Here is a 14,287-nt window from a genome sequence, read left to right on the forward strand (position 1 = left end):
AAGGTCAAGAGATTGAGACCATCCTGGTCAACGTGGTGAAACCCCGTCTCCACTAAAAATACAAAAAATTAGCTGGGCATGGTGGCACGTGCCTGTAATCCCAGCTACTCAGGAGGCTGAGGCAGGAGAATTGCTTGAACCCAGGAGGCGGAGGTTGCGGTGAGCCGAGAGCGTGCCATTGCACTCCAGCCTGGGTAACAAAAGTGAAACTCCGTCTCAAAAAAAAAAAAAAAAGAATAGAAAGAAAAAAAAAATTTTTTTTCTGAGACAGAGTCTCAGTCAGTTGCCAGGCTGGAGTACAGTAGTACAATCTCGGCTCACTGCAACCTTCACCTCCCGGAATCAAGCGATTCTCCTGCCACAGCCTCCTGAGTAGCTGGGATTACAGGTGCCCACCACCACGTCCAGTTAATGTTTGTATTTTTAGTAGAGACAGGGTTTCACCATCTTGGCCAGGATGGTCTCGATCTCTTGACCTCGTGATCCGCCCACCTCACCCTCTCAAAGTGCTAGGATTACAGGCGTGAGCCACAGCGCCCAGCCAAGAAAAAGGAATTGAACTTTTATTTCTTCACATTTTATTTTCAAGAACTTTTATTTATTTATTTATTTATTTTTTTTTTTTTTTTTTTTTTTTTTTTGAGAGGGAGTTTCGCTCTTGCTGCCCAGGCCACAGTGCAATGGTGCAATCTCGGCTCACTGCAACCTCTGCCTCCTAGATTCCAGCGATTCTCCTGCCTCAACTTCCTGAGTACCTGGGATTACAGGTGCTGCCACCACATCTGGCTAATTTTTTGAATTTTTAGTAGAGACGGGGTTTCACCATGCTGGCCAGGCTAGTCTCAAATTCCTAATTTCAGGCGATCCACCTCAGCCTCCCAAAGGGCTGGGATACAGGCGTGAACTACCCAGCCCAGGCAAGAATTTTTATTTCACTAGCTAAAAAGGTATTTATGCCCTCAGATTGGCAGCCAGAGAGATTCAAGCAAATTTAAGATTTTTTTAATGTTACCTTTCCCATTGTAAAAATCTATTTTTTTCCTTCCTTTGTTTCTCAAAGTGTTTGTTGGGATTAGGTCAGTCCTTCCAAAGAATACCCATAAAGAGTGTCTGGGCTCAGAAAAAAATGAGAGGCCAAATGGTACAATAAAAAGAACACAAGTGGCCGGGCCCGGTGGCTCATGCCTGTAATCCCAGCACTTTGGGAGGTTGAGGCAGGTGGATCACCAGGTCAAGAGAACAAGACCATCCTGGTCAACATGGTGAAACCCTGTCTCTACTAAAAATACAAATATTAGCTGGGTGTGGTGGCGTGCGCCTGTAGTCCCAGCTACCCGGGAGGCTGAAGCAGAACTGCTTGAACCCGGCAGTCAGAGGCTGCAGTGAGCCGAGATCCTGCCACTGCACTCTAGCCTGGCACCTGGTCACAAAACGAGACGCTGTCTAAAAAAAAACCCACAGGTTTGGGCATTAGACAAGCTTGAGTTCAGATCCCAATTTTGCACAACTTCTGTGACCTTGGACAAATTATTCAGTACCTCCAAGTTTACTCATATGTGAAATGGTAATAATTTTACTCTAAGGACTAAAAATAAGTTATTTCCTTTTTCTTGTTTTTTTGTTTTTCTTTTTAGAGATGGAGTTTCACCATGTTGGCCAGGCTGGTCTCAAACTCCTGATCCTAGCACTCCCAAAGTGCTAGGATTACGGGTGTGAACCACTGCACCCAGCAGGAAGTTATTTCTAATAGGCAATTGGCACAATGCCTGGGGGAAAAAAATGGAGAAATGGCGGATAGTGGTGGATGCTGCTGTGACCACTACTATAGACACACACACACACACACACACACACACACACACACACACACACACACTTTTTTTTTGGGAGACGGGGTCTCGCTCAGTTGCTCAGGCTGGAATGCAGTGGCATGATTATGGCTCAACCTTCTGGGCTCAAGCAATCCTCCTGCCGCAGCCTCCCATGTAGTAACTGGGACCACAGGTACATGCCAATACACCCAGCTAAGTTTTTCTTTTCTTTTTTTTTTTTTTTGAGACAGAGTTTCTCTCTTGTCACCCAAGCTGGAGTACAATGGCACCATCTCGGCTCACTGCAACCTCTGCCTCCCAGGTTCAAGCAATTCTCCTGCCTCAGCCTCCCAAAGTAGCGGGCATTACAGGTACCCCCAACCATGCTCAGCTATTTTTTTTTTATTTTTAGTAGAGTCAGGGTTTCACCATGTTGGCCACACTGATCTTGAGCTCCTGACTTCAGGTGATCTACCCACCTCCGCCTCCCAAAGTGCTGGGATTATAGGCGTGAGCCAGCACACCCAGCCACTACTATTATTACTGTATGTGCTAGGCACAAAATAGATGTTCAATAACCTTTCTTTTTTTACTATAGACAGTACATCTTCACATTATTGGGCTCTATCCAATTCACCAGATTATTCTATTCAATTCTCCCAAACATTTTTCTGTAGCAGGAACTTAAAAGAGTTGAATGCATATTTATTTCAAAACTAAGCTTAACTTATCCTATGGGGATATTTATCCTTCAAAGAAAAATTACAGTGGTGACATCATAAGTAGAAAAAAATACATATCACTGAGCCAGGCACAGTGGCTCACTCCTGTAATCCAGCACTTTGGGAGGCTGAAGTGGGTGAATCACGAGGTCAGGAGTTTGAGACCAGCCTGGCCAACATGGTGAAACCCCGTCTCCACAAAAAAAAAAAAAAAAAAAAATTAGCTGGGCTTAGTGGCGGGCACCTGGAATCCCAGCTACTCGGGAGGCTGAGGCTGGAGAGTCACTTGAACCTGGGAGGTGGAGGTTGCAGTGAGCCAAGACTGTACCACTGCACTCTAGCCCACACAACAGAGTGAGATTTCATCTCAAAAAAAGAAAGAAAGAAAAAAGATCACTGAATTATAAAGATTCACATAAAAATGAATGAAAGTGGTACTGCCTAATCACACACCAAAGATTCTATAGGTATTTTTATTAAACTGACATCCTTTAACTTATCCTTTATAATTAATCATTTCTATGGTATCTTTTATTTAGAAAAAACATTATAATATTATATGAAATTTACATTATTGTATTATTGCAGTTAGTAATAAATATTACTAATATTGTTGTTAGTAATAAATATTACTAACAACAATAATACAATAATGTAAATTTCATATAACACCCTCAGAGTTGTCCTGAAGATTAAATAGTACAATGTACCTGAAAATGCTCTGTGGGACACAGTATGCACTCAGTAATAACCTTAGGGAAATCCAATCCTCGTTAGCCTATGTTCCCTTCAATTAATGAAAAAACCCTATAATGGCAATTATAACACAGGATTTACAGGACTAAAAAGCTTAAAAAGCACTCCAACTTGATGCCATTCTAAATCAGAAAGGTATTCATTTAATGTCATTTAATAGCAAAGAGGTTTGTAAGTTAAATCAAGAAACAAATCACTGCAATTAAAACCAACATTTCACTCTTCCCCCCAAAAGAATCCTTTAACTAAAAAAAAAAAAAAAAGTTTTTTTTGAGACTTAGTCTTGCACTGTCTCCAGGGCTGAAATGCAATGGCACAATCTTGGCTCACTGCAACCTCCACCTCCCAGGTTCAAGCGATTCTCCTGACTCAGCCTCCCAAGTAACTGGGATTACAAGTATCCGCCACCATGCCCAGCTAATTTTTTTTTTTTTTTTGTATTTTTAGTAGAGACGGGGTTTCACTATGTTGGCCAGGCTGTTCTTGAACTCCTGATCTCCTGATCTCCCCGCCTCAGCCTCCCAAAGTGCTGGGATTACAGGCATAAGCCACCATGCCCAGGCTCAACTAAAATTTTATTGAGTTTTTTTAAAGACCAGAGTCATAAGTTCTTCCTACTTTCATTTTTAAAAATGCAAAATCCCAAAGCCCACAAAATTTATCAGGACCAAAGTCCTAATTGTCTACCCAGGAAACGGCACTGATATCACCTAGAATCAGCTCAGAGGGAATGTCCACAATAAGCAGGGGAGTCCCTTCGTTTACTCGTGACACTATTTTAGACAACCAGTGTCACGACTGCCTGTTCCTACAGCAAGTAGCTCCTCTCCAATCATCTGGGCTTTCCATGTGGAGTCTCAGAGAGAGCTCCCTGGCAATCTCCCTCATACGTAGATGACTCCAAACTCACATCTGCCAGGTGTGTACTCAGAGCACCCCAAGCTCAGCATGTGTGCAATTAAATGTCTAACACCTGCTCCTGTGTCCCTGTGTCTGTTTATGGTATCACTGTCCTCTCGGTCACCCAAGATATGATCTTGTTTTCTTTCCCTCACCATCCCCCACTTTCCAACAGCAAACCAGTTTACACGAAAGACTTGTTCATTTCACCTCTACACCACCACAGGCTCTCAATACCACCGGCCTGACCCATACCAACAGATCCCACCTAGCTACTCACTATCTCTCATGCCCAAAGTGAGTCTACCTACTCTGAACATTACAGACTGATCTTGCTATGAAGTCTCCTTCCCACATTGTAGGTCCCCACTGCCTACCACAGTGTACCAGATTTTCAGAACCTAAAGGATCCTCATCTGACCCAATCATCCAGTCACCTGATCTTGGAAGCTTCTCAAATTCAAAATGCCCTGGCCTCACCTTCAAGACCTTTTGTACTCGGGCTCCAATCTAAAAGCCTATAATGTCATGAAAACAAGAGTGAACTACGCCATTTCACTGTTCTTGGGCTAAAGGTTAAAATTTTCAATCCAACCCACAAATCTCCACTTGGCCTGGCTTCTCCCTTTCTCTCCAGTCTTGCCAAGCTCCCCTTTGCTCTCTCTGCTCCTGTCACCTAGTCTTCCATCCAGCCTGCCATCCTCCCCTTCATCCCCAAGCCTCTATACCTGCTGGCCCCTCAGCACCTCACTCCTTGTGTAGGTAGTACCATCTCACTCCTCAGACTTCACATCGCTTCCTCAGTGACTAACATTACCCCCAAACTAAGTCAAGCCCTCTGTCTCCTGTTCTTTACCTCCACAGCCTTAAACAAAATTACAACAAAATTTTAATTAGATTTTTTTACTCCCAAGGTAGAATGTGAGCTCCATAAGACTAGGACTGTAGCTGTCCTGTATACCGCTGTATCTCACAACCTAAACCAGAGCAGCCCCCAAACAAATACATGTAGATTTCGTAAATCAGAATGGAATTCATAAATCAGAACACTCTAAGTTACAAAAGCAGCTTCACTGCATAGTGGTCCTGAAGTCACTTGGTTTCTCCATCCATAAAACTAAAGAGCTCATCTGCTCAATGTTCTCTGAGCTCCTTAGAAGACCTAACATCACCTAGTCTACAATTTTGCCACTCCAAACTCCTCTCTCACAACTCTCTTCCACATAGGCAGCAACAAAACTTTACTTTCCGGCCTCCACAACTTTGTTTGCACCCTTCTTTCCATCTGTATTTTTCCCAGCTCTACACTTCCAAATCCTGCTTAACCTTAAATGCTTAAATCCAATGTTACCGCCTCCTCAAAGTCCTCCTTGCAGCCCTCCGAGTAGCCACAACCTCTCCACCCCTGAATCCCCACAGGTTCCCCATTGCCTCTTTCAGGTCTCAGATCAAATGTCATTTCAAATGAGAACCTTCTCCAAAAGTCACCATTGGTTACAATTCTCTATCAGACCACGCTGTTTTTATTTTCCTGATAGCATTTACTATTACCTGCAATTACTATGTTCATTTCTCTCATTTATCTACTTGTTAAGTGCCTGTTGCTCCCACTAGAATGTTAAGACCGATGAGAGCAGGGACCCTGCCTGTCTTGTTCACATTTCCCTACCCCACCCCCCCAACATCAGACATGTGTTCAGTAAACTAAACACCTGCCAAAGGCATGAATGACTCTGTAACCCTTATGTCTAGGGTATATATGCGCACATTTTCTTTCTCTTGCTATACTCCAAACTCCTTGTGGACCAGGCCAAAGTCTGGCTAATCTGTTTGTATTACCTGGAAAATCCTGGCACAACTGAAGCAAATAACAGATAACTACTAACCAATTTATTAATGATTTCTCCAAGAGGAACTGCCCTAAACCAGGCCAATTCAGAACTTCATGTTGTCCAGAAACCAAGGCAAACAGGAATCTCCTTCCATCCCCTCTTCACCACAGACCCTGTTCCAATCTGCCACCTCCAGTAAGCTTCTGCCAAAAAATTAGCTTCCTCACTTTCCTTTACAAGGACCACTAGTCCTTCTATCCCTAATATCTTACAATGCTACCCTCTTCCTTTTATCTCCAGCCAACAAAGCATTTCCAGGGCCCTGTTTCTTCAGAGCATCCCACATCTCCAGTCCATAGGGGAACTCGTCGGGTCCTAGGGCACATGTGGATGTTAAAGGAAGTGTTTAAGCAAACCTGGCTAGCTCACCTTTCCGTGGATGTCTCCTTTAGCTGAAACAGCCCGAGTTTTAGAGTGACTGGCTTTGATGCTCTTTGGGTCCCTCAGTATTCTTCCAATCTATCCCAAGCACCCAAATACCGTCGGGGTGCCCCCAACCTTGCCCCACACCGTTTCACCTTCCAACAGAGAAAGACCCCAGGCCGGAGACGATGATCTCCCCGGAACCAAATGGCCCTCAAACACCATGGGGCGGCCCTACCCTCTCCACTTTCTGACCAGCATCTGCCTCTGGGCCTGGAGCGGTCTCGAACGCCCCTCAGCCCCAGCCTCTGGCTGGGCCCGACCCTCCGACACCACCCCCCACTCACCTGAAGCGTCCCCCGCAGTGCTGGCATTGCTCGCCCACCCAGCCGGCGGGGCAGACGCACTGGCCGGTGCCAGGGTTGCAGCGGCCGCCGTTGACACAGGGCCGGTCACATTCCTTGGCCTCGGCTGCGGCTGAGCCCGACACTGCCGCCGCCGCCGCCGCGGCCTCTGCCTCACAGGGCAGCAGCAGCAGCAGAGGCGGCGGGAGCAACAGCAGCAGCAGCAGCAGCCGCGGCCGCAGCGGCGGCGACAGCAGTCGCGGGAGGCGCAGCCCGGCCCCCAGCCCCGGCCTCCCAGCCCTGGTCACGTCCCAGTCCCGGTGCGGCCCGCCGCTCCTGCCCGCGAACGCTGCCGTCGCCGCAGTCCTCCTCCTCAGCCTTGCCTCAGTCGCCGCCGCTGCAGCCACCATCTTCCCGGGGCTGAGACGGCGCCCCGCGAACACATACACACACACCGCACGGCCGGCTCCGCTACGCCTGGCCGTGCGGGGCGGGGCTGTGCGGACGGTGGCTCGTGCGGTCAATCCTGAGGGCGGGACCACAGCGGGGCGGTGGGCGGGGTTGGCGCGCGCGTGTGCGTGAGCGCGCGCGTGCGGGGGCGCAGGCTGTGGTCTCCGGCGCGCGCGGTCCCGGGGGCGGTCTTCTGACGTGGACCCTAGAGCAGGCTGGACCCTGGCTGCGCCGTCATACCTCTAGTTTTCCGCCTTTACCTTACGCCCCCGGCGGCGGGGTTGCAGCCCCACTAGATGCCTAGCACCCGACCGCGTTGAGTGTTTCCCTCCTAGAGACCCCGCGCTCCGCCCCAACTCCAGCTGCAGGGCGGAAAGGGCGCAGGAGGCTGCGTCGCGGCGTGGTGCTGGGTGCGGTACTGTAGAAGCAAGGCCTCGTTCGAGAGTCTGTAACACAGGAGTAAAGAATGAAGACATGTAGAACCTGGCATATGCCGGGCTCGAAGGCTGACGCTTATAATCCCAACACTTTAGGAGACCGAGGTGGGCAGATCACTTGAGCTCTGGAATCCGAGACCGGGATGGCCAACAGGGGAGACCTCGTCCCTACTAATACAAAAATTAGCGGAGCTGGTGGTGCGCGCCTATAGCCCCAGCTACTCCAGAAGCTGAGGCAGGAGGATCTCTTGAGCCTGGGGAGGTCGAGGCTGCAGTGAGCGGCGATCGCAGCACTGCACTCCAGCCTAGGCAATGGAGCAAGATCCTGTGTCAAAAAATGAAAAACCTGGCGTGTAGGCTGTGCTCAATAAATGCCTGATAGACTGAATAAAGACACACACAGCTAGGCCTCTTGATAACAGACTGGCTACCCAGACCCCCTACCTTTAATTCTGTGAAAGTTTGAAGTTGCCTTGCTCCCCACAATTTGCTCTCCAACCATCTTCTCTGAAGAGAGGGCTGCATAGAATTAGGAACTGGCGCTCACACAGGCCTGCTCCTTCTTGTGTGGTAGCTGTTACTCTGGTGTCCCCCAGTGAGATATGTCTTCCGTCAGTGTAGCCTTTTATGGTCTTTGACCCTGGAATCTGGACAGAGCCATGACTCAATTTCACCAATAGAAGAAGGTGGTAGGAGCGGCAATGTCTCCATTCCAGCTCTGAGCTTGAAAAAGACCTGGCAGCCTTGATTTTGAGCTGTCGCGGGTCATGAGCTGCTCCCCCTTTAGCCATCCTGATGGAGAGAAACCACGTGGAGAGACCACTTGGAGAGGGAGATCTGGGCCACTGGGCTGGAGCTGTCCTAGCTAAGGAATCAGTCATTGAATGAAGAAGCTACCTAGGTTGGCTTGTTCCAACCATCTGGGCTGTTCCATTTTACCCACAACAGTAACAGGTCTTTCTTAACTGTGACTTATCCAAAGTCCTCAGAAATAATCAGCTCATTTATCATTTAACCCTTAAATGAATTGTTTGTGATTTTTCATAAATTATGATTTATGTTATTTTAAGCCTCTAAGTTTTAAAGAGGTTTATTACTCAGTAATAGATAAGCAGAACATTGTCCAACATAACACTTGTGCTGTGAGGAATATTCCTATGGCACCTACCTCAGAATTTGAGCACCTTACAGTCCTTGGGAAACAAAGAAAACCCCTCATACACCTGTGGAGCCTCTCAGCTTTACCTCAGAGCACAGAATTCTAAGGTTCTAAGATGGACTTCCACACTTACACTCATGTCTCACTCTCATACTCAGGTCCTGACTGTCCTCACTGCGTCTTCTTCAAGCCTGGTGAAGCCGCATTGCACAAAAGCCTCACCCCCAGCTCAACATCCACACATCCTCCCCATTCCTGCAGGAAAACTATTGTTTGGCCTAGGCCTCAGCACTGACACTCTGGTTTGCAGGTTATGTTTTTGCTGTGTAGGTCGAGGCAGAGAAATTGAAGACATGGCCCTACCCTCTGGCAGGCCTCCATCAGGTGGGGGAAGCTGTCATAGACCATGCCCTAGCTGTAGGAGACCTTGCTCCCCCTACTCTTCCAGGCCAGAAGTGAACCAGCCCTTTCCTTCCCTTCCCTCCCCACAGCAAGACTGAACCAGACTGTGAAGTTTCACATTACTTGACCAGCATTCAAGGATAACAGAAAAGGTGTGCATCTGAAGAACAGCAATCCCTGAACTAGACATTGCTACTCTCTGAAGCCTTAGAATCTTGCTGCAGCAAACATTCTTTCTTACTTCCTTGATCTACTCCCTTCTCTGGTTCTTTTTCCTTAGCTTTCAAACATGCTCAAATTAGTTTGTTCTTAAAAAACAAACACGCTGGGTACAGTGGCTCATGCCTGCAATCCCAGTGCTTTGGAAGGCCAAGGTGGGAGGATCACCTGAGGCCAGGAGGGCAACATAGTGAGACCTTATCTCTACAAAAACTTTTTTAAAAAATTAGCCAGGTATGGTGGTGTGCACATGTAGTCCTAGCTACTTGGGAGGCTGAGGCAGGAGGATAACTTGAGTCCTGAAGTTTGAGGCTACAGTAAGCCATGTTTGAACCACTGCACTCCAGCCTGGGCAACAGAGCAAGACCCTGTCTCTAAAAACAAACAAAAAAAAAAAACAAAAAAAATATTTTTGTTTGTTTATTTGTTTTTTGAGACAGGGTTTCACCATGTTGGTCAGGCTGGTCTCAAACTCCCGACCTCAGGAGATCTGCCCGCCTTGGCCTCCCAAAGTGCTGGGATTATAGGCATGAGCTACCACGCCCAGATATGAAACAAAATCTTAACTGGGAAAGGTAGTATTGCTATCTTCTTTTTCCTTTACTGTATTTATCAGAGTCCCCTACACATTCTACGTCTGTGTGATAGATTAAAGATGGCTGCAAATTCTCTTACACTCCTTCCATGGAGAGATTAGGCCTAATCCTTACCCTCCGTCACCCCCATCCCTGCCCCACTCTTTGAATCTAGCCTGGCCTTGGCGATTTGCTTGACTGATATACTATGGTGGAAATGATGTACTGGGATTTCTGAGATCTTGCAGCTTCCTCCTGAAGTGTCTTGGAACACTTGCTCTGGGAAAGCCAGCTGCCAGAAAAGATGTCCAGCTACTCTGAGACCACCATGCTGTGAGGAAGCCAGCCCCCAGCCATTCAAGTCTTCCTAGTTGGGGCCCCAGACAATCATGAAGCAGCGAGGGTGTTATTCCTGCTGAACTCACCCCAAGCTGCAGACACATTAGCAAAATTAATGGGTGTACTTGTTTAAGCCATGAGCCAACTGGGGACAGTTTGTTTCATAACAACAAATTGCCAGAATACTCTATAACCTGCTTCCTCCAAGGACAAGAATAAATCTGGTAATGTGGACTTGATTAAGAATTAAGAATAGACTGGGCGCTGTAGCTCAAGCCTGTAATCCCAGCACTTTGGGAGGCCAAGGTGGGTGGATCACGAGATCAAGAGATCGAGACCATCCTGGTCAACATGGTGAAACCCCGTCTCTACTAAAAATACAAAAAATTAGCTGGGCATGGTGGCCCGTGCCTGTAATCCCAGCTACTCAGGAGGCTGAGGCAGGAGAATTGCCTGAACCCAGGAAGTGGAGGTTGCGGTGAGCCGAGATCGCGCCATTGCACTCCAGCCTGGGTAACAAGAGCAAAACTCCGTCTCAAAAAAAAAAAAGAATATAACAGTATAATTGTATGTAAATATATAATCTACAACTAGTCATCCATATGTAATACACTAATATCATTATCCAGTTGCTCCTCATAGAGGAGGTCACTGTAGTCACCATAGCTCCAGAAGTGCCGCTGTCAGACTCCATGTGCCTTGTCACCAAGATTCTGCGGCTGTTGTGCCTGAAATCCCTTTCTCTCCACTGGTCCCTCTCACAGTGGTCATTTCCAGGTCCCAGTAACTTTAATGCCAGTGGCAAAGAATACCCAAGCTTTGATACAAAGTGCTCTAAGTCTAGATTCTAAAATAACATGAGTTCTCATGGACTGCATGACCGAAAGGGTTTGTATCCACTTGGTTAATGCAGGATGGTTTGAAGGTGCCTGTCCCTGTTCCTTTTCACTCAAGTAAAGCATCTTACTCACGTTGGCCCTTTCTCTGATTTTATGTCATCCCTTCCTATATCTTTGTTTGCATTGTCTCCAGGTCATCGACATAGATGGATTTTATTATTTTTGTCTTTACTAATGCAGTGTCTTAGGTCAGTTTCCCTAGAGGCAGAGCCCTGAAACAGGATCTGAGTGCATAATTTATTAGAAGATTGCTCTCAGAAGAAACACAGTGAAGGAAGCAAGGGTTTGAGAAAGGATGTGGTCTGGTCTTATCTAGAATTGAGCGTCAGCCTGATCCTATGGAGAGCCCTAGAGCATGAACTGTACCATAGAATTGATTCCACTTTGAGGTAAGGGAGCAGCATTTTGTACACACATCTCTTTCCGCAGACAACATTCACAGCAGTAAGAAGGATCCTATAAAGGAAATTTGAGAGGGGTATTAATAGATAGAAATAGATAGCTGCATGTATGTGTAATACATATAACAAATATTTGTTTATTGAATACCTACTAGATAGCAAAGATTGAATACTGCTCTAGTAAGATCTGATTGGCCATCTGACTTTTCCCCAAACATTACCAGACCTCATTCTGCACTGTTTGAAACATCGATATATTTTACTGTGCCAAAGTTCTCCTTATACTTTTAGTCAATGTGTGATCAAGCAATTCTCTAATTATAGATGTTAAAATCTCACCTAGAAGGTAAGGAAGGTACTATGTTGCCTGTGAAAGAGGCTGATCCCGAAGGTTTGGAATAAACATAAATAGGAGGTTTCTCGTCAGGAATAAAGTTCCACTGGAAGCTCCAATGGATATCCCACAGTAAGATTCCGATAGTCCTTGGCAGACTCTAAGGGAAAGTGTTTAGGAGTCACTGATCCAGGAGTATAGAGTTATACCTCTGAGCTGTTGGCAGAGCTCCTGGTAACCTCCTCAGACAAGTCCCACAGGTACAAGAATTGACCTTTAGGCCGGGCGCGGTGGCTCACGCTTATAATCCCAGCACTTTGGGAGGCCGAGGCGGGTGGATCACAAGGTCGAGAGATCGAGACCAACCTGGTCAACATGGTGAAACCCCGTCTCTACTAAAAATACAAAAAAGTAGCTGGGCATGGTGGCACGTGCCTGTAATCCCAGCTACTCAGGAGGCTGAGGCAGAATTGCCTGAACCCAGGAGGCGGAGGTTGCGGTGAGCCGGGATCGCGCCATTGCACTCCAGCCTGGGTAACAAGAACGAAACTCCGTCTCACAAAAAAAAAAAAAAAAAAAAAGGAATTGACCTTTATATCAGCTCAAGGGACAAGACCCTGCATTTGGATGAGTGCATCCATTTAAAGGCAGAGGACTTGAAATTTCTACTGAATGAGCTATATTCATGCCCCCTTCCCCAAATTGCTACAACACAGAACAAAAGTTCCTCCTATATACAGATAAGATATTATGAAAACAGTACTACTGTTAAAAGACAAATGACTTTGCTAAATAGGGCCATGAAGGACTTCAAATTAGAAGTTCTCAAACTGGAGCCATCCTTTTGGATTAAAATCCCTTTGACTTTCTCCTAATTACAGATAACATATTGGTTTCCTGTGATTGCTATAGTAAATTTCCACAAACTTGGGGACATAAAACTATAGAAATTTAAGAGTTGACATGTGCAGAGGTCCTACTCGTCTGGTTCTTGTTCCCACTTGGGTACCAGCTTCCTTCAGCAGCACAGGCCAAGGTGCTGGAGGCCAACGAAAGGAGGAGTCACGGTGTGGGAGTTTTGCAAGCCTGTTGTTCTTAGCACAGTCCAAGGCTGGACAAGGAGGAGACAGAAACTCACCTGCTCAGTGCCAGAAGTTATTGCACTCAAAGAAGAATATGCAGGAAAAATGAAAGAAAGGAAGAATGGAAGGAAGAAAGAGAAGTCCCACAGACATGAATGAAACCCTGTACAAAACTGGAAGGAAGGCCAGAAAATAGTGAAACAAATTTTGAGGAAATGCCAGAGGAAAAAGCAGAAGGAACCATTAGAGAAAGGCTGATTCCATCTCTCCAGATTATAAAGATGTATACAAGAGGCATTCAAACAGTAAAGCCATGTTTAGAGACCTGGATGAAATAGACAAGATAAGAAGAGTAAGAAACAAACTTACAGGGATGTACTGGAATGTTGATCAAAACCATCCTTGCCCCTATTTAATGCAGTTTACCTTGATTTTTATTCTATCTGGTACTAACAATGCCATATAACTTTCCTTTAATTAGCATTTTTCTGATATACCTTGTCCATCTTTCTACTTTTAACTTGCTGCTGTTGGTTTTAGATGCATCGCTTATCTCATTGTTTACCGAATTTGAACCAATATTGAAATCTTTTTTTTAATAGAAGAGCTTGGCCAGGCACCGTGGCTCATGCCTGTAATCCCAACACTTTGGGACACTGAGGCAGGCGGATCACTCGAGGTCAGGAATTGGAGACCAGCCTGGCTAACATGGTGAAACACCATCTCTACTAAAAATGCAAAAAGCAGCCAGGAGTAGTGGCATGCTCCTGTAATCCCAGCTACTCAGGAGGCTGAGGAAGGAGACTCACTGAAACCTGGGGAGTAGAGGCCGCAGTGAGCTGAGACTGCACCCGTGTACTCCAGCTTGGGCAACACAGCAAGACTCCATCTTAAAAAAAAAAGAAAGAGTAATAGGACATAAAATGAAAAAAGGGTTTCTAAGTAATATGTACATATCATTTTAATTTTTTGCTTTTTAGGGACAGGGTCTTGCTACATTGCCCGGGCTAGAGTGCAGTGTCTATTCACAGATGTGATATCATGCACTATAGCCTCAAACTCCTGGGCTAAAGCAATCCTCCTGCTTCAGCCTTCCCAGTAGCTGGGATTACAGAAACACGCCACCACACCCAGCTGTGAATAACATTTTTGAAAGTTAAGAGTACATTTGGAAATTATATATATGCATATAAAAACTTGTG

General features: G+C 46.2%; 1 protein-coding gene across 3 annotated transcripts in view; it reads right to left on the bottom strand.

Moving 5' to 3' along the window:
- ATRN (attractin) overlaps positions 1-7,289 on the bottom strand; it is a 165,142-nt gene extending 157,853 nt beyond the window's left edge. For all 3 annotated transcript variants that reach the window (XM_039479407.2, XM_010351810.3, XM_010351809.3), the window contains exon 1: positions 6,792-7,289. In XM_039479407.2, the coding sequence (XP_039335341.1) occupies positions 6,792-7,198 (407 nt within the window). In that variant the 5' untranslated portion in view covers positions 7,199-7,289. The remainder of the gene's footprint in view (positions 1-6,791) is intronic.
- Between the last annotated feature and the right edge of the window lie 6,998 nt (positions 7,290-14,287).

Source organism: Saimiri boliviensis, chromosome 9, assembly GCF_048565385.1.
Source record: "Saimiri boliviensis isolate mSaiBol1 chromosome 9, mSaiBol1.pri, whole genome shotgun sequence".
In the NCBI taxonomy this organism is placed as follows: domain Eukaryota; kingdom Metazoa; phylum Chordata; class Mammalia; order Primates; family Cebidae; genus Saimiri; species Saimiri boliviensis.